Source organism: Caretta caretta, chromosome 24 (assembly GCF_965140235.1).
Source record: "Caretta caretta isolate rCarCar2 chromosome 24, rCarCar1.hap1, whole genome shotgun sequence".
Classification (NCBI taxonomy): Eukaryota; Metazoa; Chordata; order Testudines; family Cheloniidae; genus Caretta; species Caretta caretta.
This window is the reverse complement of record NC_134229.1, coordinates 6,051,777-6,077,390: the sequence shown is the minus strand read 5'-3', so window position 1 is coordinate 6,077,390 and position 25,614 is coordinate 6,051,777. Positions and strand designations below refer to the sequence as shown.

General features: G+C 54.6%; 1 protein-coding gene across 4 annotated transcripts in view; it reads left to right on the top strand.

Moving 5' to 3' along the window:
• ITGA10 (integrin subunit alpha 10) overlaps positions 1 to 20,856 on the top strand; it is a 64,263-nt gene extending 43,407 nt beyond the window's left edge. For all 4 annotated transcript variants that reach the window (XM_048828633.2, XM_075122968.1, XM_075122969.1 and 1 more), the window contains 23 exons: positions 378 to 528; positions 1,634 to 1,799; positions 2,284 to 2,357; positions 2,900 to 3,044; positions 4,097 to 4,245; positions 5,382 to 5,525; positions 6,047 to 6,250; positions 7,794 to 7,924; positions 8,458 to 8,624; positions 8,732 to 8,874; positions 10,103 to 10,213; positions 10,985 to 11,070; positions 11,465 to 11,606; positions 11,832 to 11,924; positions 12,771 to 12,847; positions 13,649 to 13,738; positions 14,606 to 14,690; positions 15,245 to 15,358; positions 15,687 to 15,785; positions 16,866 to 16,979; positions 17,812 to 17,907; positions 18,907 to 19,020; positions 20,124 to 20,856. In XM_048828633.2, the coding sequence (XP_048684590.2) occupies positions 378 to 528; positions 1,634 to 1,799; positions 2,284 to 2,357; positions 2,900 to 3,044; positions 4,097 to 4,245; positions 5,382 to 5,525; positions 6,047 to 6,250; positions 7,794 to 7,924; positions 8,458 to 8,624; positions 8,732 to 8,874; positions 10,103 to 10,213; positions 10,985 to 11,070; positions 11,465 to 11,606; positions 11,832 to 11,924; positions 12,771 to 12,847; positions 13,649 to 13,738; positions 14,606 to 14,690; positions 15,245 to 15,358; positions 15,687 to 15,785; positions 16,866 to 16,979; positions 17,812 to 17,907; positions 18,907 to 19,020; positions 20,124 to 20,177 (2,749 nt within the window). In that variant the 3' untranslated portion in view covers positions 20,178 to 20,856. The remainder of the gene's footprint in view (positions 1 to 377; positions 529 to 1,633; positions 1,800 to 2,283; positions 2,358 to 2,899; positions 3,045 to 4,096; positions 4,246 to 5,381; positions 5,526 to 6,046; positions 6,251 to 7,793; positions 7,925 to 8,457; positions 8,625 to 8,731; positions 8,875 to 10,102; positions 10,214 to 10,984; positions 11,071 to 11,464; positions 11,607 to 11,831; positions 11,925 to 12,770; positions 12,848 to 13,648; positions 13,739 to 14,605; positions 14,691 to 15,244; positions 15,359 to 15,686; positions 15,786 to 16,865; positions 16,980 to 17,811; positions 17,908 to 18,906; positions 19,021 to 20,123) is intronic.
• Positions 20,857 to 25,614: the final 4,758 nt, after the last annotated feature.

The window sequence follows — 25,614 nt, the reverse complement described above, 5'->3', positions numbered from 1 at the left end:
GCCCGGTTCAAGCATGGCACCAGACTGGGGCTCCGGAGACCCAGGCTCTATACGCAGCTCTGCCACTGACCTGCTGGGGGACCCTGGGTGAGTTGCTTCCCTTCTCTCTGCCTCAGTTTCCCCTCTCTCCTTTTGGCTGTTCTTTTTGGATTGTAAGCTTGTCAGGGCAGGGCTCTCGCTGGGGGTTTGTACAGCCCCTAGCACAGTGGGGTCAACCACCACAATTGATCCACTCACTGGCAGCCTGAATGGGCCCTGGAGGCTGAAGCCCCTCTGCACCTTATAGGGCAGGGTTAGGAACTGGGCCTCTCACAGCGTTTGACCCTGCCTCAGCCAGGGCTAGAACCTCATTCTGTTTTCTCCCTCTGTTGTGGCAGCTCGGAGGCTTTCAGCCCGGAGCGGGGGGGCCGGGAAGGAGCCACCAAACTGGTGATCGTGGTGACAGACGGTGAGTCCCACGACGGGGACGAGCTGCCGGAGGCCCTGGCTGAATGCGAGAAACGCAACATCACGCGCTATGCTATTGCGGTGAGTGGGCAGCGCCCAGGGACTCGATGTGGCTGGGGCATGGGCTAGTGCTGTCTGAATGCTCCAGCCCGGCTTGTCTGAGTCTCATGCTCTGGACCGGCTGATGGTGATGGGGAATTTTATCTAGGGAAACCTCCCTCCTCTTCCTGTTTCAACTCTTCTCAATATGGGAGCCTGGCCCATGGAGGAGACTGGGGACATGAGGCACCTGAATGACATTTCCCATGTTGCACCATGACCAGGGACTCCCATGATGCAACTTCTACCTCCAAGAGGAAAGACTGTGGTGCATCATGGGAGATGTAGTCCACCCAGTGACTGTCAGCCAATACATGGGCTTGGCCAAACTCAATTTTTAGTTTTTATACTTTTGACGATAATAACAATGTTTGTTTTGAAGCACTTTTCTAATTTTTAGCCATTTAAACGTTCACAGTTGTGGGACATTGGGAGGGGTCAGACAATGTGGGGGTCAGGCAAATAATTATTTAATGACCTTGAGACTGAAAAAGTGACGGCTTTATAAAGATTAAAACACAAATTGTCAACATCTCATCTCAAACTCTACGAAGTAAATAGCCCTAAATCTAATGCTAATAAGTTCTCAGGCAACATTTTTCTTACTTTGCCCATCTGTAAATTTCAATTATTATCAATGGAAATAATTTTTTTCTTCATTTGTGTGTGTTTCGGGAAGTTGACGTTTACTAACATTTAGCTAAAAAACTAATCCTTCCAAACCTACCTATAGAGGAGCAGGAGGCAGCCAAACTACATTTCCCATGTTCCACCATGGCCAAAAACTCCCATGGTGCAGCTGCCTCCTCGAAGAGGGTAGACTGGTGCATCTTGGGAGATGTAGTCCAACCAGTGACCCTGGCCTATAGAGGAGAATGGGAACAAGAGGCAGCTGAATTACAATTCCCATGAGGCACTCTGGTGGCAATTTCCCAAATTGAAATTTTCCACTGGGAGAGGGGGAAAAACACATTTTCCAACCAGCTCAAGTTGCGGGGCTCTTGCCCGACCCCTTCAGAGTGTGCCATGTTAGACAGTGAGTAACCAGGTGAAGGTGACACAAACCTCAACAGCCTTGGCTTCTCAGGTCCTAGGTCACTACATGCGCCGACAGCAGGATCCCCACTCCTTCATCAATGAAATCAAGTACATCGCCAGTGACCCCGATGAGAAATACTTCTTCAATGTGAGCGACGAGGCGGCCCTGAACGACATTGTGGACGCCTTAGGGGACAGGATCTTCAGCCTTGAAGGTAACTGCGTTTGGCTGATCGGGGCCGCAGCGGAGTCCCAGGGGCCAGTGGCCGGTACCTGGGGCTGACAGCCGGGACTGGGCCCAGCAGCAGAGTCCCCTGGTGTGGGGCTGGCAGCCGGGATCCTGGGCACGGGGCCGGCAGCCGGGACAGCAGCCAGGAGCAGGGCCAGCAGTGGAGCCCCCGGGAGCCGTGTAGGAGAAAACAGAACTTTACACGATGCTGTGAGAGGCCAGTGCCACATCTGAGCCATTCCTGACCTCCTTCTCCCACACCAAGCTAGGTCCTCCCTGAAACATGGACCCTCTTTCTCCAGTTCCCCCTTAGCATTCTACAGAGCTAAGCGGCCATTCCTGGCCCTGCATCCTGTTAGAAGGGTCCAGGACAAATGTGAGCGTTCATAGCTAAATGTCCCTGGCCATCTTCCTGCGCTGTGTTACCAGAAATGATGCTGATTTTGTCTCTCTCTCCCCCTCCCCACCAGGGACGCATGGATATAACGAAAGCTCCTTTGAACTGGAGATGTCCCAGATCGGCTTCTCAACCCACCTGCTGGAGGTAAGGCTCCTGCTGGTTAGCTTACAGAAGCCTAGCCATGCAGGGCTAGAAGGGATCTCGAAATCGTATCATCCATCCCTTTGCAATGAGGCAGATTAAATTAACCTCCCAATGTGCTTGGCGCTGTGCATTCAAAGGCTATCCCTGTCCTTGGAGGCCTTACCATCTAAAGAGACGAGACAAAGGTGAAACAGGAGCAGAGAGAGGGGAAGAGACCTGCAGAAGGTCACCCAGAGAACCCAGGCCGCCTGCAGGCTAGTCAGGTGTCCCAACTACTGGACCACGTTGTCTCCTTATATCAGTCACTGCCTGCTTCTGTTACAAGGGACTTCTCTAGAAAGCAATTGCAGAAGTGGAAAGTTATCCTAATAGCCTCTCCTCTCTGTGCATCAGAATCCCCTTTCCACTGAGGAGCAGCACAAGGCACTGACTGTCTTCCAGGGGGACCTGCAAAGGGGAATGTAAATTGGGCTCGTGGCCAAGGGATTGGCGTAACAGAGACATCACTGTTTCCCATCTTCTCTCCTCCATGCCCCTGCCAGGATGGGATCCTCTTTGGCACCGTGGGGGCGTACGACTGGGATGGGGCCGTCCTCAAGGAGAGCAGACACGGCCGGGTCATCCTGCCCCGGAAAGCCTTCGAGAAGGAGTTTCCGCTGGAGCTGAAGAACCACGCGGCCTACCTAGGTGCGGTGGTGCCGTCAGCCCGAGCCCTCTTCTCCTGGGGCTGAGCAGCCTTGGGTTTCTATTGTCCTGCCTCTCGTTATCATGTGACCCTTGGGGGAAGAGCCAAGTGCCTAGGGCACATGGGTTAGAAATGTCTCATGGGCTGCAGGGCGTGGAATGTCTTGAGGGGCTGTAATGGGCTCAGTAATGGGCTGTAGATCCCATCTCCTCTAGGTTGCCCAGCCCAACACAAGGGCCAAATTTCCCGAGGGGGTTAGGTGCCTAACTCACGTAGATACTCTTGAAAATCCTTCTCTGCACCGACCTGCATCTTTAGGTGCCTAAATGGCTTTGAAAACTGGGCCCTAAGCCGGTGGGATTTATTACTTGTATTGTGGATGCGCCTGGGAGCCCCAGTCATGGGCCAGGACCCTCTGGCGCTGAGCGCTGTATAAACAGAACAAAAGGACAATCCCTGCTGGGTCTGGAAGCCGTTGTTAGCTGCCAGCTGGCTTCTGTCACACAAGTGGGCAAGGTACCAGCTCTGATAGGCATGTGCCCCATGGCTGCCCATACCCTGGTTCTGTCAATGTCAGGACGGCCCAGGAAAATCTGGGGCAGGGGGAACAATGCATGGGAAACACATCTCTCCATGGGCCCCAGAGGAAAAGGAGAGCTGGCTGGCTCTAGAGGACTAGGCCAGGGAACAACTCTGTGCCTTTAGTCACTGTCTTGTTAATTTCTTTTTATTTGCATTGTGGTGGCACCTCGCAGCCGCCCATGGTGCAAGGTGCTGTACAAACACAGACCAGAGAAACAGTTCCTGCCCCATTCTTCTCTCTGGAAGGGTCATCTTCAGAGTAACGCCCCTGGAGAAAGTGCCACAGATCAGTAAAACCCACTTCTCTGTGTCAGCCTACCAAACCCCAAGACTGACCAGCTGCCTGCCCCCCCCCCCCCCCGTCCCAGGAACCCACGGCCCACCCTGTAGAACAGCCCTGATGTTCTCTGCAGTGTAGAGCGTCTCAGGGTGCCAGAGGCAGAGCTGACGGGGTCCCCCTCTCTCATGACAGGTTACACAGTCTCCTCGGTCCGGCTCCGGAACGGGAAGTGTCTCTACGTGGCGGGGGCACCGCGTTTTAAGCACAAGGGGAAGGTTATCCTGTTCGAGATGAGCAACAGCGGGCGGGTGGTCATATCCCAGGCCCTCGCTGGGGAGCAGGTAGGGGCCGGGCAGCCAGCCTGGGGTTGGGCTGAGCCTGTCTCTCTAGTCTGTCTCCGCTCCTCCCGTGACTTGCCTGTGAATCCAGAGCCTGTGGCATCAGGGATGGGTTACGGGAGCAGGGCGGAAAGCGCGGGCTGTTCAAACCGGGCAGGAGACAGTTTCCCCAGCCCAGGAATATTTCTGAGAGGTCGACGTTTTTTTCCCCTCTTGAACTGGGATGAACTCTTAAAAATAGCCACAAACCAGAAACCTGCCATTTTCCGCCTTCTGGGGCCATCCAAACATTGCCTTTCCATTTTGCCCTCTGCCCCAGCTTTTTTCCGCTCTAATCAGCTTAAACGTCAGACTGAAAAGCCACTTGGCACTGGAAAGCTGGAAAAGGCCAGCGAATGCTGGGAGAATGCTGACACCCCCCCTCCCCCCCACGCACACACGGTCTTCGAGTCAGATTTCCTTGAGCCCGACCCTGCTTTGGGACCAGGTTTGGGGTTCCGGGAAAAAAGCATTCGGTGAAAAATTCCCACCGTGCACAATTGCACGTGCGAGTGTATAAAAAAGGGGGTCGCCCTGCTCGTGGTGATGCATCACTCTGAATGATACACCCCTTTCTGCCCCCGTTAATGCCACATACACAGAGATGATTTCTCATGAGGATACATTTACGGCTGCTCTGGCTCGTCCTGGTAAAGTTACACACAGTGTCACCTAGTGGCTGAACATTATAATGCAGTTTTCCATTCCATTCCACCCCCCCACCCCCCAACCATTATCTCCCAAAGAGGGGCAGATTAGTTTGGGGCTTTGTCTGCATGAGGAAGTGGACCTGGTTTAACTGATTTGTTTTAAACCGATGTCAGCTAAATCTGTGCGAACCCATTTTGACTCAGAATCAACTGAAATTAAACCAGTTTATGTCTGGCTTAAACACAGCATCTACACGGCTTCTGGCACCGGTTCCAGCTTCAGTTAATTCAGCACCAGTTGTTAAATTGAGGCCACATCTGGGTGTAGACAAGGCCTGAGCAGTGCAGAGAGCAAGGCTGGCATTGAGCATGCTGGGGAGGCAGGAAGATGAGGGTTTGCTGCCTCCTGACGCCCCCCCCCCACCCCGCCCCAATCTATCCTCTTTGCAGATCGGCTCGTACTTCGGTAGCGAAGTGTGTCCTGTGGACGTGAATGGGGACGGAATCACGGACGTCCTGCTGGTTGCTGCCCCAATGTACTTGGGAGGTCAGAACAAAGAAACAGGCCGGGTCTATATCTACAAAGTCGGCCAGGTAAATTTCAGCGCCCAACCTACCTGTCTCCCTGGGCGGGTGGGGTATTTGTCCTGTTGGTTTGCCAGGGGGAAGGAACGGGAATGCAAGCATGCAGAGGGGAAAGAGAAGCAGACCCCCACCCTACACCCCGCAAACAAACATCTCTCTGCTGTTGTTCTGCTCCTGCCGTTTTAACCCCATACCCCGGGATGTCGGCAGGGGGGGATTGAACCTGGGGCCTCTCTGGTTTAAAGCACGGGTTTCTACATCCTGAGCTAAAAGACCAGCTCTGGTAGCAGGCTCCTGGGCCTCTAGATGTGGTTCTGCCGTCACCCGTGGGGCGGGGGAGGGCAGGAGAGGACAGAGTAGGAGTGGCTAACTCTGTAGTGGGCTGTTGTAATTGCTAGGGCTAGCCACAGGAGGGCGACATGCTCAAAGGCTCCCGGTAGACATGGCCGGGGGCCGGGCAGGTGCAGAGGGAGGCTGAATCTGGGCTTGGAGGGCGTAAAGGCCCTTTGGCTTCCTTCCCCGCACCCCAGCTGCTCCTGACGTTCAGCGGGACCCTGCATGCTGCCAAGAAGCCCCAGGACTCTCGCTTCGGTTACTCCCTGGCAGCCGTGCCCGACCTCAACCACGACGGCTTTAACGACGTGGTGGCGGGAGCACCCCTGGAGGATGACCACAGGGGAGCGGTGTACGTTTACCATGGCGCCCGGGGCACCATCCTGCCGCAGTACCAGCAGGTCAGTCACTTGGGCGAGAGGGTGGGTGCCTGGCCAGGGCTGCAGCTCTTTAGAAATAACCCAGCCCTGTTAAGGAGGATTTAGTTCCAGAGACTGGTATGATCCTAAAATCAAGCCTTCCATTACACTAGGACCTACTGTAAACAAGTGGGTTAAGTGCTGTTAATGGATGGATAATGTCATGCCAGGTTTACAGCTATCTCTAGCCCCTGAGGAGCTCAAAGTGCTTCGCTAACATTAATTAATTAAAGTATTTTTGCCCCTTATCCTCAAGGGAGCTGGGTAATGATAACCGCTATTTTTCAGATAGGGAAACTGAGGCACTGGGAGGGGCCATGATGTGCCCCAAGTCATAGCCTAAGTCAGTGGCAGGGGTGAGAACAGAACGCAGAAGTTCTGACTCCTGGTGCCCACCCCCCTCTGCTTCCCTCCTGGTGCCGGGAACAGAATCCAAGAGTCCTGAGTCCTCCCCGTCCCACCGGCTCTAACCACTAGTCCGTCCCTCCGCCCACCTGCCACAGGCACCTTTCCTCCACCACCAGCCCCGACAAATTCCCAGGAAACCATCCCGTGTTCAATATCTGGGCCCAGATGCTCAAGAGTATTTAGGCGCCTAACTCTTATTGATTTCCATAGGCGAGGATCTGGGCCCTTGCTACAGGGGTCCCACATGGGGGGACAATGGGGGAGGAATTAGCCAGCCCCAATTTTGCAGGGTGGTGGTAGGAGTGAGGGCTGAATAAAGAGCCGTGGGGTTTTGTTTGTGGCTGGGCTGCCCCCTGGTGGCAGATGGCACCAAAATCCTCTCAACTCACTCGCTTGCCCTGTAGCTAGACCCCATGGGGTGCCAAAGGATTTTCCTGCGCTCAGATTCAGCACAGAGGCGGGTTGGGGGGTTGCCCATCATGCAGCAGCTTGTCTGGTCCAGCGAGGGCAGTTTTTGGGTGTCCCAGGAGGTGACCATGTCCCCTTGCCCTGGGAAAGAGACAGGGCTCCAGGCTTAGAAACACCAACAGGGATTCTTACCTGCTGGCCAGGCAGAGACTCTGGGATCTCCCAGCTGGAGCTCCTGGGAGAGGAGGGTGGGGTTAAAGTTACCTTTGGGGTTCTCTGGGTGCTGGTCTAGTGCCTGGCACAAGTCAGAGCAGCCTGGATCTCCCTGAACGCCTTGCTGGCTCCCCAGGGGGCTGGTGCTAATGGGCCTTGGGCTGTTGTTATTACTACATCGGAGCGCCCAGAAGGTAGGGCCCCATTATGCTGGGTGCTGCATGGACACCTAGTTTGAGATGCTCTCTGTCCCAAAGAGCTTGCCAGACAAAGGATGGGTGGGGAAACTGAAGCACAGAACGGGACAGTAGCCTGCCCCAGATCACCCAGCAGGTTAGTGACAGAGCTGGGAATAAAATCCAGGCCCCCTGAGTCCCCGTCCGGTGCTCTAACCACTAGGCAACGCTGCCTCTTGAGAGAATGAGTTAAACTGGGGTGTTCCTGTGGTGCCCAGGCCGTTGTTCCACCTGTGACTAACTCCCCACTTACCCGCCAGCGGATTGAGGCCTTGTCCCTCCACCCGAGTCTGAGCTACTTCGGCCGCAGCGTGGATGGGCAGATGGACCTGGACGGGGACGAGCTGGTGGACTTGGCTGTCGGGGCCCAGGGAGCCGCCGTGGTGCTGCGGTGAGTCGCTCCCCTCTGTCACGGAGGGGCCGAGCGGGACAGGTGGCGAGTGTGTCGGACCAACCGATGGCCGTGGCACTTTCCAAAGGAGCTCAGGGTCGTTATCCCCATTGTACAGATGGGGAAACTGAGGCACGGGGGAGGGGAAGTCACTTGCCCGAGGTTGCCCAGCGGCTGGTCTGGTCAATAGAAGGCAGGTCTCCTGAGGCCCAGTCTAGTGCGCTAACCACTAAGCCACACTGCCTTAGCTAATGCAGGGCAGGAGGCATGGAGGGTGGAGGGAGGCCCCCAGTGCAGGGGTGAGTCTCGCGGGGCGGGGGCCAGTTCCACCCACCTTCAGGCCTCTTTAGGGGGGGTGAGTACCCTAGAGGACGCGGGCATGAAGAATCGAGTGTCCTGTTCTAGCTTCCCTGTGTGCTCGTTTCCCCTGCGGCTGGACAAACCGATGCAGAGGGAGGGCTGAGCTGGCCCCGGTGGGAGGCCGGGGCGCCCTAGGGACCCAGGGTCTTGAACATGTGGTCCCCGGGGGCCAGGTCGCGGAGGATCGTCCAGGTCAACGCCTCGCTGGCCGTCAACCCCACCTCCATCAACGTGCTCCAGAAGAACTGCCAGAGGCAGGGCAAGGACTCTGCGTGCATCACGGCCACCGTCTGCTTCCGCGCCTCCTCCAGGTCCCCGGGCCGGGGGGACAGACATTTCGGTGAGTGCCGCGGGGCCCCGGCACCCGCCCCCGGCTTTGTACGCGGTGCCGTGGGCCCGCGGCGAGTGCCGGGACTCCGGAGTGACTCCGCCCCCTTGTCGGCGCAGGGATCAAGTACAGCGCGTCTCTGGATGACAGGAAGTTCGGCACCAGGGCCGTGTTTGACGACACCTCCCAGAAGCTGGTGCAGAAGCGGCTCCGAGCCAGCGTGGGGAAGGCAGCCTGCCAGCCGCTCCCCTTCCACGTGATCGTGAGTACAGGGGGTGCTATGGGAGGGGTAGGAAGGGAGCGATGGAGCATCCTGCCTCCTGCTGTTCAGCATCAGTATTACAACAGCACCCCCTGCTGCACACAGACCGAGGCTGCGCTGCACTGCAAGCAGAGGGGTTATCTGCCAGCAAACACGGGCTAGCGGATCAAGTGGTACTCAGGGACCTGGCTGCAGCTTCATTGCTATTAATACCCGAGCCGCCTAAGGTACGGGTCCGTCTGCCCATGCTGCAGTCGTGCAGCGTAGACAGACCCATAGCGAGAGACGGTCCCTGCCCTTTGGGAGCCGGCACTCGAAAGAGTGGGAGGGGAAACAGAGGCACAGAGCGGGGAAGCATCTTGCTCCAGGTCTCCTGGGCCCTAGCCCGGTGCTCTACCCACTAGATCACACTGCCTCCCTTAGGACTGCCTGATCCTTCTTGCTCTACACGCCATTGCCCAATGGGGGGCGCTGTCCTTCCCTCCCGGGATCAGAGCATTTGTCCTCCTATTTGGGTTTCCTCCTGCAACTGATCCCATCTTTGAGCTACCTGGCCCGGGAGTTATTTATTGACTTGTTCTGGATTTAGACTTAAAATAATCATGAGGCCTGGCTTGGGCTCCAGGCCCGTTAGCATAACGAGTGATTCAGTAAATACAATTAAACATAAGCCTCAGCAGCCCAGAAATGGTCCGTGTCACAGGGGCTCAGCCAGCCACCAAGCCTCCTGATTCTGGGGTCCAGCCCGCTCCAGGACACTGCTCCAACAGGGGGCTTTTGCAGCATCATCAAATGCGGGTTATTTTGGACTACAGCAGGAGCAAGTTCCAAGCTCCCAGCGAATGCCCGGCTGGCAGCCCCCTCTTTTATAACAAGGGGGACCTTGCTTGGAGAGCCCTGCTGTTCCCAGCTGCGGGAGTATGGCCCAGGGAGAGAAGGGCCAGTCTCAGGCCACTTAGGGACCTGTAAGTCACGTCACCTCCAGTTACATGGATCCCACCATTGGCCTAGCCAAGCTAGCCTGCCTCCAGCTATGGCTAGTATCGGATGCTTTGGAGGAAGGTGACCCCCTCAATCCCATAATGCCCTGGGGGAAGTGTTTCCAGACCCTCTTGCTGAAGCATGGGGTCCAGCGGGTCTCAAGCAAAGCTAGCATCCTCCCCAGGGGATGGTGGGTGGCTAAGGAATCCCGTCTCAAAAGCTAGCCTAGGTTCCTTCCTCCCGGCAGGACATGACGGACTACCTGAGGCCGGTCAGCATGATGGTGAAGTTCGCCCTGAGCGATTCTGACCCAGGCCCCGTGCTGGATGAGAGATCGTCCACCACTGTTAAGAAGCTGGTGAGCCCTTGACCTGTCCCTTTGCTCTGGGTCATTAACAAGCCGCTGCGTTGCTGGGCGTCTGGGATCCCACCTCCTGGGATTGGGACCTGGGCAAGGCTTTGATTACGGCCACTTTAAACCTTGCTTCCCCTTCCCTGCAGTCGGCACTTGCCTTAGAGGCTGGATAGCACCTTCTGTAGACAGCAGAAAGGGGCGGGGTCGCCTCCAAAACCACAGAGAGATGTGGAGGACGAAACTAACATCGGAAGGTGCCCTTGGGAAATGGATCCCAGTAGCCTGTGGGCTCTTCTAGACTTGTGCGTGTGGTTCTAGACTGGCTGGATGGGTGGTTCTAGATTCTCTCTTGGTGTGTGTGGGCACTCAGTTCTAGACTCTGGCAGTCTTGGTGTGGTTTGAAATCCAGTCATCTAGTCTCCTGTGAGCTGTAATACTTGGGTCTACATTCAGCGGCTGGGTTGAGTGTGCAGGTGCTGGGCGGGTCCGGCCTGTGACACAGAGGAGCTCAGACGAGATGGTCCCTTCTGGCCTTAAACTCTATGGCTCAGAGCGTTCCCCGTGCGTCTCCCAACTGCCCTGCTGCTAAAGGCTCTGAGGGAGGAAGAGGATGGGGCAGACTGAGTTAGGTGGGGCAAAGTTCGAATCCTCTTCATCTACTCCGGCCACAGGCGCGAGCCGGCCGCCTTGCAGACAGCCTCCCCGCCCCATGCTGATGTCGGATAACAGCCCAGCGCCCAGTGGCCAACAGTGACCCCTCTCCGTTGCTTTCAGATCCCTTTCTTCAAGGACTGTGGAGAGGACAATGAGTGCGTCACGGACCTGGTGCTCCAGGCTAGCATGGATCTCGCCGGCTCCAGGTATGGCAACCCTGGGAACAGAGCGGCCTGGGGTCTATTCTCAGCTCTCCCACGGACTTACAGGGGCCCTTGGCCCAGGCACTGTCTGCACTGAGCCTGGCTTCGCCCGAGCCGCAGGAAGCTTTGCGAGCCCTAAAGGACGCATGGAGATGGATGCAGAAAATGGTGGCCCTTTGTCCTCCTCTAGAGGCCAGTCTGTGTATAGAGGGTTGTCAGTCCCAGCCAGAGGATGAGCTCTCCAGCTGAGATAGCAGGGGCTTTAGATCACGAGGTTGCGGGTTCAGGCCTCGCCCCAGGCATGTCTCACTGCCCCGGGAAGGACGGCACAGCAGCTGCCTGGCCAAAGCTGCCCCCCCGGTCTGACGCTGAATTGTCACCGCCTTTCCCGTTTCAGGCAGAAGCCGCACGTTATCCGCAAGGGGAAGAGGAAGGTTCTGGTGGACGTGGTCCTGGAGAACAAGAAGGAGAACGCCTACAACGCCAGCCTCAAGCTCGGGTTCTCCAAAAACCTCCACTTCTCCAGCCTCTCGCTCAAGGTGGGTCGCGTGCTGGGAGCAGGGGCTGGAGGCAGGGGATCGGCAGGGAAGGGATGGCACGTTGCAGAGGGCAGCGCACAGAAGTGAGGCTGGGCTGGAGCACTGGTCCTCCCAGTCCCATACGTGTCTCCTGCCCGGGCGAGGTCGGGGGGACGGGCCCATCCAGCCCGGCTCGGTGATGGAGGGAGGGAGCAGAGATGGTGAAGGGGTCTTCTGTTTCCACAGGGGGAAACCCAGGTGAAGGTGGAATGCAGTGCCCCCTCCCCGCACACCCGCACCTGCAGCGTGAGCTACCCCGTCTTCAGGTCCCTGGCAAAGGTGAGTCCGGCCGAAGCCCTTATTGTCTTGGCACTTAGTCAATTTGTACGGCTGGTTAAAGGGCCGAGAGCCTGGCTCGCGCCCACCCCCCAGCTGCTTTCCTGACCCATAGCTTCCTTTCTGTTCCAGCCTTAGCCCCCTCCTGCACTTTCTGCCCATGCCCCTCAATCCCACCCACGGCCCCCTGCTCTTCCAGCCCTGGGTTCCACCTCTGCCGATGCCCCTCAATCCCACCCACGGCCCCCTGCTCTTCCAGCCCTGGGTTCCACCTCCCACCTCTGCCGATGCCCCTCAATCCCACCCAGGCCCCTCTCCCCTCGCTATCCCAGTCCTTACTCTTCTCCCCTGCAGGCTGGTGCAGGGGGGATTTGGTGGGCTGCTGGGAGGGTGGGGTGTGAAACTGTCCCCTGTGCCCCGCCTTGGTTTATGCAGGCGACAGGCTGGCTTATTAACCCATTGTGGCCCAAGGCGCTCCTGAGCCCGCCGGGCGTGGCAGTTGATCTGGCAGGCAGCCAGGCGGGGGCAGGAAGGAAAGGGGCTGGAGTTAGTGGGACGCAGAGGCACATGCCTGGCAGGAGAAGCAGCTGGAACAAGGGAGGGCAGAGGAAATAATTCGACCTAACAACTAGCTCTGCCCCCTGCTACCACTGTCAGTGACACCATTGCAGCAAACTGGAGGCTTGGAGACTGGAGCGGCTGCTGAAAACAGGACCTCCCCCTCCTGCCTGTCCCCTCCTGCACCCAGTGCTCTCGTCTCCATGTCCAGCCCAGTGCTGGGCATGGCCCATGCCAGGTTGCTGCCGAGGCCAGGCAAGGGGCTGGGCTGAAAGCTCTGCTTTTCCCCAGGTGGCATTCCTGCTCGAGTTCGAGTTCAGTTGCTCCTTCCTGCTCGACCGAGCGCACCTGAAACTCACGGCCAGCAGGTAAGAGCAGCCGGCTGAACCGACCCTCCCCGGCCCGCTGGGCTAACAGGCTAGTGGGTGGGGATGTGTGTGTCGCACCTCCATGTGTCAGCTGATCGCTACCAAGGAGCGGACAAGGTGCCACTCTGGGACACGGGACAGCTGGGTTCGATTCCCCGCTCAGCCACAGGCTCCTCGGGCAGGTCACTTTGGGCCCAGAGCCACAGAGGTAGCGAAGGTCCTAACGCCCACGGATTTCACTGGCAACGCTGCAGTGGCTGTTCGGCACCGAAAAGCTTGTGGGGAGCTGGGCCGTGGTGCCCCAGCTGCGCAGCGGGGATCCCAGCACGGCCCTGCCTCGCAGAGGGGCTTGGAGAGTAAAGATGGCGAGGGGCGGTGGTGAGGAGAACCGCCAATCCTCATCCGACCTGGGGGAGCTCAGCATCACCCGTTAGCTGCTGCTGGAGGCCAGGTGCCGGCCCCAGCCTTGAGGAGAGAAATCTCAGCCCCCGGGACATCGTGTTGGCTGGAGCCCACCCGCTCCCATGTCTTTCTTTACACAGATTGTTTTTTGGGGCGGGGGCTCAGGACCCTGGTACAATTGTCCCCCTTTGTTGCTCCCGCATCAGCCCTGGCTGGCCCTGATGGGCCAAACATCTGATTCAGAAATGCAAAAGGGGACATTTGCCTTAAATCTCTCACCTATTGAGTGGGAGAGATCTGACCAGGAACAGAGCCTTTCACCAAGGCTGGGCAGCTGCTAGGAACTGGGGTGGGGTACGTGAGCCAGCCGCTGTAACGATCCGTTCTTCTTCCTCCCAGCGACAGCATCGAAATGAACGAGACCCTACACGATAACACAGTGCAGCCCTTCACCTACGTCAGCTACGAGCCTGACCTCTTCCTCTCCAGGTGAGCCTGTCTGGGGGAAGCTGATCCAGGCAGAGAGGGGAGGGGTGGCGGTGGAGCGTTGTCATGGGATTAAAGCAGCCAGAACCCGACCTTGTCCACATGAGAAACTGGCACAGCTTTACAGAGGTGAAGTCAACCCGGTTTAGTTAAGCCCTGCGTCTGTAGAGGCTCTCAGCCTGGTTTAAGAGCGTGTGGTTGAGTTTAGACCTGTTCCGAATTAATCCTGATTTGAACCCCAGTGAGTGTTCCCACCCCAGCTGTTTGCACTGGTGGAACTAAACCGGTTTGAAGGTGCACTGTAAGTTAAGCTTGGGCACCCCTCTCATGCAGGCGGGGAGGGGACCCCCGATGCTGAGTCCAAGGTGATGGCGGGGGGGGGGGGGGGGACAGCTAATAGATCATGTGCTACCTCCCCAGTCTGGCCCTGCTGCTGGTAGGCGTAGGGAAATCCATCCACCCACTGGGGCTCCCAGAATCCCAAGCAGTCTCCAAATGGCTTGGGCCAGGGCCAAGCCCCAGGGAAAAAGTGGCCAAGAGATTCCTGCAGACTTGGCTTCCTGGCCAATTAGATGCCTGAGCCCCAGCCCCAAACACACCTGTTTGCAACTGATCAACTCCAGCAGGAGGACACATTGTTGCTCCTTCCCATTCCCGGGGGATAAATCAGGGGTTCCCTGCCCCACAAACCAGGTTAGTAGGGACTCTTCTGACAGTGCTCCCCTGCCCCCAAATTAGTGCAGGGTCCCCCAGTCCCCAGCAGCCCCTGTGATATGGGGGCTAGAGGTGTCTGGAGACAGCAGGGTCCGGGCACTAGGGGACGATCTGCTCTGCACCACGTCACCCCCCAGTCATGCCGTGTCCCCGCAGCGAGGCCATTCTGAACCGCTACGAAGTGCATCCAGCGGGCACCTTCTCCAGCAGCGTTGGGCCGGAGTTCAAGACCACCATCAAGGTACCAGCAATTGGGGGGAAGATACCGGGGCAGTGGGGGATGGCTCCAGCAGGTTCTGGGCTTGGTTGGGGTGCGGGAGGCCCTACAACAGCTCTTGGGGCTGGGGTTAGATCACGTTGGATCCCCTTCCGGACATGCCCCTGGGAAAACCCCACCTGGAAGAGGGGGGACCCCTTAGGAGTAAAGCATGGCCCCTTGGAGAGCTCTGGGGTCTTTGAACTCCAGGGGTCGCCCATTCGAAACACCTTGGGGTGGGATCCCCTTAATGAACCGAGCCCAGGGCTCCAATGGAGGGTTTGTCTAGCAAGATGCATAGAGCCTCGTAGCGTCGAGCTGTCACGGAGCAGGTGCTAGGTGCTGTACAAATACATAAGCCAACTGGCCCTGCCCCTCAAGAGCAAACAATCGAAGGTGATCTCCTCTGGGCCGTTCCAGGATCTTTCTTGGACAGCTGGTGCATAGACCTCAAGCCGAGGCTGGGTGGCTGCTTAGGGTTGGCACTACGAGGAGCTGGCCCCTGCACTTTGAACAGCCTCGCTCCCATCTCCCTGCAGGTCCAGAACCTTGGCTGCTACGCGGTCAGGAACCTCTCCGTCAGCATGTACCTCCCTGCCATGGCCTTCCGGCGCAGCTACTTCCTCTCCATCACACGCATCATCGCCGACAATGTGAGTCCTTGGCCTGCGAGACAGAGGCAGGAGCAGTCCTCTCCCCCCTGGGCCAGCCCTCAGCCCTTCCCCATGTACTAGCGGCTGCTAGACCCGCTCAGCTCCAGCTGGGAGCATGGGCTGAATGAGCTCATGGGTCAAGTTCTCTGCTGCTCTCCATCGTTAGAGAATAATTGAAAAGAGAGAAGGGGGCAGATCTGGTAGGATCCCCGGCCCTGCAAAGGGCTGTCTGTCTGTCTGTTCAGCGCCAGCCCCCACAGTCCCCCTCTAGTCCATACTTGTACCAGGCCCTGTAGTGACCACACTGCCATGTGCTATCTCGTTCAAGGTTACCTGTGTCGTGCAAAACCTGACGGAGGCAACGCTACGGAGCCAGGCTGGAGTGATTCCTATTCACCCTGAAGATCTCTTGCACGCAGACAGACTGGTGAGTGGCACGGCACCGTCAGGCAGCGCCAGCGGCCCTACTGCCGTCACACAGGGACCTCAGATGAAGCAGGGATGGACTTGATCCATGCTTGGAGGGGACACCTCCCCCAAATAAAGCTTGGGTGTGCCAAAACTGGGACAGTCCATTCAGAAGGGGGTGCTCTCCCCTGGAAGGGTGGAGGGAGGGGTGTCAGCAGAGCTGAAGCCGGTGGCTGCGGAATACCGGAGGTGCCGTCCAACTCAACCAAACCAAAGTGGCAGCTTGTGCTCATCTGAAGAGCCGGCGGACACCACTTCTGCCACCAACACCTTGGCAAAGAGCACCTGAGTATTGGTGTCCCTGCCTGAATTCCAGCTCAGGTAATTTCTTTGGGCCTCAGATTCCCCCTGCTGTTGCTATGCCCTGCCATGCCCCTTCCCCACAAAACGATAATGGTTAGGGGGTGACATTGTTCAAAAACATCTAAGTCTCATTTTCCAAAGGGCCTGATCTGCAACCAGTGTTGATACCAGTTTAATGGTCAGTTAGCGGCACAGAGCGTCTCCACCAGACGCCGCAGCGGGCTTGGTACAGCTGGGCCAGGCAGCACTGTACCTATAGATGTGGCCATGGTGATTTAGCTATACCAGGCCAACCTCTAGAGTGGACATCGTGATGCCGGTAGAAAGGTGCCATATAGCTTATTCCCCTTCCCGCATGGGAACAGCTAGACCAGTAGAAAGCTCCCCTGGAGCCGTATAACGGCGTCTGCACTGCAGTGGCTAGCTAAAATGCTAGAGAAGTTCTTGGGTATTGAGGGCGCAGAGCCTCAGGGGTCTTGTGGCACCTCTGTGAGGCTCTAGGCCTTAGAAGCTTAAGCACCACTGCGGGCAAGTGGGAGTTAGGTGCCCCCCAGTGATCTCTTTGTCATTCAACCAGCTATGTCCTAGCTCTGGCAGAGACATCCTCAGCCATCTCACTTGTACCTGTGCCACCAGCCTCACCCCCCCCGTCTGCCCTTGCCTAAGGGGATGGTGGGGTCGGCTGGCGCGAGTTTGGAGTCTGGCACTCATGGCCCTGCCTCTGCTCCCCTCGCAGAACTGCAGCAATGCCTGGTGCCAGGTGGTCAGGTGTGAGCTGCAGCAGCTGGAGAAGAACACGGAGGTGTCCATCCACCTGCTGAGGGTGATCCACAACGACTTCTTCAGGAGGGTGAGTGCGCCCAGATATTGTGCCTGCGGAGGGGGGAAGCTACAACTGCCAGTGTCCCAACCCGCGTCTCTAACACACATGGCCGCATCGTACTGGCCTACCCCCCTGGGGCAAGCAAGAGTAGCTAGATCCATTACTGTAGTCATTTCTGAGAGCAGCCGTGTAGTCGAGTGGACGTGGGAGAGCCGGGTTCTGTTCCTGGCTCTGCCAATGATCTCTCCTCTCCCACTCTTTATCTAGACTGGATGCTCAGTGGGGACCCGGGACAGTTTCGCCCTATGTGGCTGCAGCACTCAGCACCCTGGAGTCTCAATCGTGGCTGAGGCGTCCGCTGTACCAAGAGGCAGCGGAGCAGGGGCTGGAGGTGCTGCTGGTCGAAAAGCTGTAATTTGTTCCCCCCGCACTGGAGTTTGCTTTTCTGCGCGGAGCTGTATCCATATGCCAGTTCCCTTTAAAAGACATGCTCCAATTAATTCAGGGGAATCCTAAAGGAGCTCCGACTAGTCGACCGCAATAGTCCCTCATTTTCGATGGCTTGTCTCCAGCACGGGGCTAGAGGAGCACCCGGGCCGCTGTAGCCCCGCAGGGTAGACGCACGCCACAGTGACAGAAGGATTTTCCTATTGCTTGAGTAGCGCCCCCTCCCCAAGCGATGGCAGGCGGTAGGTCGATGGACGCATTCTTCCAGCGCCCCTAGCTGTGTCTACACCACATAGTTGCAGCCCCCAGGTGTGGATTTGTCACAGCCCCGAGGGTCGTAGCCCTGTTGACCTAAGTTTCTATCATAAACCAGGCCAGGCTGACCCCTGGCCCTTGTGACTCTTCCCAACAGGCTAAATTCAAAACCGTGAAAGTCATCAGCACGTTTGCACTTGTCGCCAAGGAGAACAGCTTCCTCTTCCTTGAGGAGTCAGCGCACCGGCGAGAGGTAGCGGGTGGGGGGGATAGGGGTGGGCGTTGTAGCCCTCCCATTGGCCAGAGCAGGACACTTCCTAGGGAGCAATGGTTTTGGATTCTATTCTCTCCCTGCAGCCCACCTTGGTCTAGGTCCACACGTACCAAGGCCCAGATCCTCAAAGGGATGGGGGAGTTAGACACCTAAATACCTGGGACAAGCTGGGCCTTAAGCCTTATTTTCTTGTTCAGATACGGCCAAAGTCAAGGTGGCAAAAATAGGCTGCCCCTGCATGATTTCTGCCTGGGTTGGAACAGAGCAGTCGTGTGAGTGAAAGGTGAATTTGCCCGAGAGACAGATGCTGCGTTAGATGTTCTCACAAGCCAAGATTTGGTCAAGACTGTTGGTGGCAAAAGACGGCGGGCTGAGTCCTTGAGCCCCGCGATTAGGGGGAGGGAAATCACCCTGGCATCATCTCAACGTGTGGGTGGTGTTTCTGGTGTGCACGCTCATTACCTGTTGTAGGCAGTAGCTGGCAAGGAGGAGCTAGGGGTGCAGAAGCCATGCGTTGCTTCTAACACTCATTCATAAGCTAGTCCATTGATAGGTCAGTTTGGGGAAGGAGAAAGGGTTAAATCCTAAGGGCAGGATTCTCATTTCTGCTAAGCCCCACTGCTCAAGGTAGACGAGCCTTATTCAGCACTGCCTGTGTAAATTCAGGCACTGCCCCTTTACAAATGCCTTGGCGACAGGGGTGGGACACGCGTACTGAGAGTCAGGCACTAAGTGGCTTGCTGGAATGAGCCAGCCAATCTCTGGCTATGTTCTTCCTCACTTGTCCTGTGTAGTGGTGAACAGATACCGTGCTCCACCCCAGAAGTGGCACTAGGTGAACAGTCCTTACAAGGTGTGGTCTGTTTAGGGTCTTATACCACACCCCTCACCGTGGCAGCTAATCCTCCTTAATGTCTCCATACCCAGCTTGGGCAGGGAAGTTTTGGCTTTGCTTCTAACATCAACAGCTCTTTGCAGACAGTCCTGGAGATCATCCAGCCCAAGCGGATCCCCATCTCCTTATGGATCCTGATCGGCAGCAGCATCGGAGGGCTCCTGCTTCTGGCACTGATAATATTCTGTCTGTGGAAGGTAGGCAGGCGGCAGTGTAGAAATGTGGCACAAACTTTGGTACACCAGGTGCTGTCCTGCTCACAAATGTCAGGGCTTCAAGGTTGGGGAGGATGGAAATGTTGCCCCAGAGACTGCGCCCTGAATGCTGAGGCTGCGTTACAGCGGAGGGTTTGATTTTCATTTCCACCACAGCTGCTTTTCAGGCCCCTTATGCTGGCAGAGCAAGGTAAAAAGATGCCAGTGGGACTGTAACGGGGCCTTTGGGCTACAAATGCTCAGGTTTACACAGGGCCCCCAAAGAAAGTTAAACCACATTAATTAAACTAGTGATACCTCCTTAAATCCCTCTGAAGATGCTCTCATTCAGAATTACAGGGGCCTTAATTTGGTTTAGCTTAATTCACTTTGGAGTAAGTTAAATTTAAACTGCATTTCCAAAGTGAATTAAGCTAAACCAAATTAAGGCCCCTGTAATTCTGAATGAGCACATCCACCCAGGGATTTTATGGGGTTTCACTAGTCCACTTTAGAAATTCACATCTGTAGTTATTTCATATTAATTTTTCTGAGTGGCCATGTGTGGCTGAGTCCTCAGGGACGCGAAGGCCCAGGATCAAGCTGGGGAAAGGTCAGGCAGTAGAGCCCATTTAAATGACAGATCCAGCAAAGGGAAGGCTGGGAGTTTGACCCCCACACTGCCTGCAGCTAGGCCACAAAAATGTAGTGAAGACTTCCCATAATGTAGTGAACCTGCAGGTGCTGTGGAGGATTCTAGGATACCTTCCCACAGTGCACCATGCCTTTAGCAACAGCATACTGCTGGGTGGACAACTGTTGTGACATGCCCCATATTTATCAGCATCTTCGGGCTGCCTCTTGCTGTCTATCTGCTGCAGGGACCACCCCTCCTTTCCTTTGGCTGCAGACTACAGGTCTTGGTTTCCTCGAGGGAGACTGGCAGGCTGGACAGGGTTAAACTCCCTTGCCAGGGAGCAGTGGGGGATTATTTGACCAAGCCCCACCGCTGGTCTATTGCAGATCCACAAGGCTTAATCACTACCTCCCTGGGAAACTTCACACTGATCTGTGAACTTCCTCTCCCCTCTGTTCTCTCTCAACAGCTTGGATTCTTTACTCACAAGAAGATCCAGGAAGAGGAGAAGGAGGAGCAGTGATATTGCAGGGGGTTGCCCTGCTCAGTTCCTTGCTACAACAAACTCACTATCTCTCAAGCCCCACCACACTCTAGCCAATCCCCCCTGCCTCAGAGGAAGAGCAGCAGGGGCTGTGCTGAGGGGCGGAAGAGACCTGTACTCGGTTAGCCCATGAACATTTCCTTTGGCATGCCCGTGGCTCCGAGGACCTTACCACCTGTCTGTCTCTCACTGGTGCCACATGGGTTCCAGCAGTAGAACTAGCAGAAGATGGACCCCCTCCTGCTTGGGTTCACAACTCAAAAGATGGTGTGCTAGGGTTGGGGGGGGGGGAAGTATGCTAATCCTGTAACCCTGCTACTGCTCCTAAATTAAGTTGCATGAAGAATGCAGCTAGGTTCCCAAGTATTTTGAGCCCAAATGGACTACGGGGAACCTTACCGGCTACCAAAAACCATATCCACCAGCCAGCGTGGATCTCCCAAGCAGCCCAGGCCAGCTGAAATCAGAAAGACAATGGCGCCGTCGGATGCCGTCGTGAAGAAACTCTTTCCACCTCTCCAGCTGCAGTGTTCCCACTGCACTTTGAGCAATGTAGTCGTTGCAACTCGTAGCCAGCTGGGACTTGTCAATAAAGTTTGCAGCGTGGTTTGCTAAGTCCTGTAAAGAGTTAAAATAAACCTCACCCCACTTGGTCCTACGGCAGATGCTGTTTTAAGAGGGTGCAAGTCCAGTCACTCAGCCATGTCCGCTCCCTCCTCCTTGGGGCTTCCCTTCACTTAGGGTGGAACAGCAGGAATGCCCTGAGCCCCCATTGCAAGAGTGGAGCCAACTCGAAATGGAGCCAGGCTTAGCGGGAGTAGAGTAAGAAGCCAGCACTACAGAGGCTGCAGGGCTGGGAATTAGAGGAACCATCTGCGTGAGCAGGACAGCTAGAACTAGGGAAGGGATGCCCCTGACCGCTCAGGGAGTGCCTCTTGCTCCACCGCTCTTTCCCCTTTCAGGAATGCCTAATAGGAGCCACAGAGCACTCAGATGCAGATCCAGGTGATGCAACAACGGCCTGGGCATAAAGGTAAGGGGGGGATGGGATGACACAGCATGTGATTAGAGAGAGTCTGGGGCTAGAAAATCCTCTGGCTGGAGCAGGCCGGGTAAGAAAGCATCACACCCCCAGCTACTGCTCTGTAGCTTTACTGCCTCGGCCCTGTCCCTGCTAGAGCAGGATGTGAATCATTCCCCTGGAGTAAGCCTGAAGGCCAGAAGATTGAGTTGCTTTACACCTGATGCATTTATCTCCAAAGGCAGAGGCCACAAAAGCCAAAAGGATCAGGGTTAAGCCACCTGTTATCTCTGCTCAACCCCCTTAAAACCTGAAGGATGGAAAGTTCCTAGGACAGCCCCTGGACTGCAGTCTGCTCCAGCACTGAAATACACACAGATTTTTTCTTGACTCTAAACCTGGACAAATAGAAGGTCCCCATAGCAAAGTGTAACCAGCTCCTCCTCTAAGCAGGTATTCAACCTCCACAGTCCATGCCCAGCCAAAAAGAGACGGTTTTAGAGTGGGATGAATGTGGCGGACACGGATACAGACAGTAGACGGTCTCCTATAAAGCAGTTCAAAGAGATGCTCTTATCATTTGGTGCTAAAAATCATAGAACGGGAAGGGACCTCGAGGGGTCACCTGCTCCAGTCCCCTGCCCTTATGGCAGGGTTAAGTATTATCTAGACCACCCCTGTCAGCTATTTGTCCAACCTGCTCTTAAAAATCTCCAAGGATGGAGATTCCACAACCTCCCTATGCAATTTATTCCAGTGCTTCACCACATTGACTGGAAGTTTTTCCTCATGTCCAACCTAAACCTCCCTTGCTGCAATTTAAGCCCATTGGTTCTTGTCCTGTCCTCAGAAAAATTGTTCTTCTTAACCTCTCCCTCCTTGTAACAACTTTTTATGTACTTCAAAGTTTGTTATGTCCCCTCTCAGTCTTCTCTTTTCTAAACTAAACAAACCCAATTTTTTCAATCTTCTCTCATAGGTCATGTTTTCTTTAATCATTTTCGTTGCTCTTCTCTGGACTTTCTCCAATTTGTCCACATCCTTCCTGAAATGTGATGCCCAGAACTGAACACAGTACTCCAGTTGAGGTCTAATCAGTGCGGAAGAGAGCGGAAGAATTAAGTCTCGTGTCTTGCTTACAATACTCCTGCTAATACCGCCCAGAAGGATGTTTGCTTTTTTTGCAACAGTGTTACCCTGTTGACTCATATTTAGCTTGTGATCCACTATCACCCCCAGATCCCTTCCCGCAGTACTCCTTCCTAGGCAATCGTTTCCCATTTTGCATGAGTATCATCACTGGGGAGGGATAAGAACAGGTGAGACAAATCCCTGTGTGGGATGGTCTAGGTATGCTTGGCCCTGCCTAAGTGCAGGGGGCAGGACTAGATGACCTCTTGAGGTCCCTTCCAGCCCGACATTTCTATGAAAGCTGAAGAGCTGCCTGCATCAGATGCTGGAGACTGAAACTGACCAGTAGCCAAATGGAGAAAGAGGCAAAATCATAAAGCAGCACCAATGTAAAGCGAAGGGGACTGTGTTTGGGTTTAATAAGCAGAGCTTTGCCACGAAGTAGTGTTTAGTGGAGTCACTTTCTAGCCTGAGGAGGTCAGATGCTGTCTGCATAAGGGGAATGACTAAGAAAATCTCCAAGGCCTTCTACACACAGGAACATCCGGGCTTCAGCAATCTGTATAAAGCCCATGACCCTGTCCCCCCAAGGGGGACTAAATCATGCAGGTGTTCGCACTAACTGAACCCAAAGCAACCCCCCTGCATGTCCTGGTCTCCATTTCAGGGCAGCTGAATCCAGGCAAGTCCTGACTGTAGATTAAAGCCTTAATGGGGTTAGGTCCTGCAGCTGCTGGGACATGATTTATAACAAAGGAACGAGCTGCAAGTTGGCAGATAGAAATGAGAGAGGACGACTGTCGCTAGAAAGGGAGTTAAGCAGTTACCCAAGTAGAATGGCAACAACAGGAAGGCAGTGGGATCTTTCTGATGGGTAGTTAACCTTCTCCCACCTTTATAGGAATTGGACAATAGAGGTTACCAAAATAACCTTGCTCCTGACCTAAAGCTTCTGGAAAAGAGCACTTGTATCTCAGACGTTCCTTTTTACTAATTCACAAACCCACGCACTCCAAAACGGAGCTTTCACACTAATCCATCCACTCAAAGCTTTCAAAGCCGACCCAACACTCCAACCACAGCGCCTATGGCTAAGTATCCATTCTGTTTCAAATCTCTATTATGTTGTACTTTGCTAACAGGCGTATGAAGTATTCATACTAATTATAGAATCAACCATTAATACTTGACACAAAGCGCTTTACAAACAATGGCAACTACATCTGTCCAAAGGAGGAAAGGGAACATTTGGTGAAGTCACAGCCTTGATTTATTTCTGATTGCTTATTTGTGGCACACAGCAGTGTTGTGCTGGGTGCTGTACAAACACAGGACACACAGAAGAGCCAATTCACAAATTTCGCTTGCCCTAGGACTCCCACTCACACATGTGCATTAAAGAGGTTCCGTTGTTTAACGACCACTTCTCTTTTCCCCCTCCCTCTGTTTGTGCCTTTGCCAACTCAAAGGAAAATCTGATCCCTTCCATCTGCACTGAATATAAAACCAAGCAAATCCGTGTCTCTGCTGCTGGAGCAAATAAAACATATTCATGAAAAGAAGATGTATTCTTGTGGCTTCCCTTTGAAAAGCAGGCCATGCAAACAAGCTCCGAAGAGAGTCTCTCTAAAAGTGGGCTAAAATCCACCACTAACCTCCAGGCTGCAATCTCCTGCCTGTGTAGTGAGCAAATCAGTCTTTCCAGCTTCTGCAAAATCAAACAGTGCCCACTTCTTGCCACCTATATGATGCTGGCTGCCAAGAGGCTCCTTTGAATGTAGCTTTTGTTTTGGCTTGTGCAATTCTTCCAGCAGGTTTAAGATGACAATCATTAGCAGCAGCTTGGGGAAAGAGAGAGAGGGGACTGGATCCCAACTCTCAACAGGCAGGCAGCATAGCGTAGTGGACAGCCCACTGGGCTAGGACTCAGAAGACCTAGATTCTATTCTGTACTCTGCCACTATCCTGGTGGGTGACCTTGGGCAAGTCACTTTACGCCTCCGTGCCTCAGTTTCTCTGTAAAGAGGGATGACACTGGACCTCCTTTGTACAGCGCTTTGAGATTTCCGAATGAATAGAGGTTTTACAATTAAAGCAACATTATCAGCTTGGAAATAATCAGTTAAATAAAAGGCATTAGAGTAGTTTCAGGTCCCATAACCAGCTCTGCATCCCCCTGCCAATTTTGTGGTCTCAAAGCCACAGGTTCCAAACCTGCAATGGCAGATCCCTGCATCTGGGTGGAGCCCCACTGCAGGACTGGAACATTAATTTTCCTATTTTAAAAAATGTTTTATGCAGCTGAAGTGCAGGCAAAGAGACCCACCCACACCAGAGGAAACAGACTACCCAAGGAGAAGAGAGAAACTGACAACATTTTGGGCTGTCAACCGCACAGAGTAATTCAACGTTTAACTATTGACTCTAATACTAGTGCGTTACTAACGGAATTAATTCCACTTTAAGGCCCCTTGACATGCCAGAGTGGTATAAAAGGGCCTCAGGTGCAAATGAGAAGCTGACCCAGAGGCTTTTCGTCTGCAGTCTGTTCATAATCCTCTTCAGAGGTTCCTGCAATCAGCAACAAGTGATTTTCAAAATAGAAAATATGCCTTAATACTTTCCTCTTGCGGATACACTTCTTATCCATACATGTCAAAGCACTTTACAAAGGAGGTCAGCATCATTACCTCCAATTTTACAGCTGGTGAGATGGGCACAGAATAGGGAAGTGACTTGCCCAAAATCATATAAGTCAGTGGCACAACTAAGACTAGACCCCAGGACTTCCGTCTCCCTGAAATAGCCACAGGAGTCAAATTCAGCACGACCGTCTACGTCAATAAAAATGGGCCCATGTTTGCAAATGCACAAGCCACAACTTCCCTACTAAAGGCAAACTGGTAGGATAATATTCTCCCCTCTTATTCTCTGGAGGGCCAACGCCACCAGCAGAACCCTCTTAACGTAGTGCTGCCAACGCCCATGGATTCAACCGCAATTCTCGTGATATTTCATGTTTTGTTTCTTAAAGCTCCAACTCCTGGAGTCATGTGATGGCATGAGAATCTCAGCTGTCCTTAAAAAAAAAAAAAAGATGCAGAGGAAAGCTTAAGAATGGAAACCCTGAAGGTTCCCAAATCACAAAGAACCCAACACTTTTCGGCAATTGGTTTCCATGGATTTTTAAGCCAGTCTTGTGATTTTTTGACTGGGCATCCCCACAAAAAGCAGCCATGGTAACACAAAGTCTAGACAAGGTGA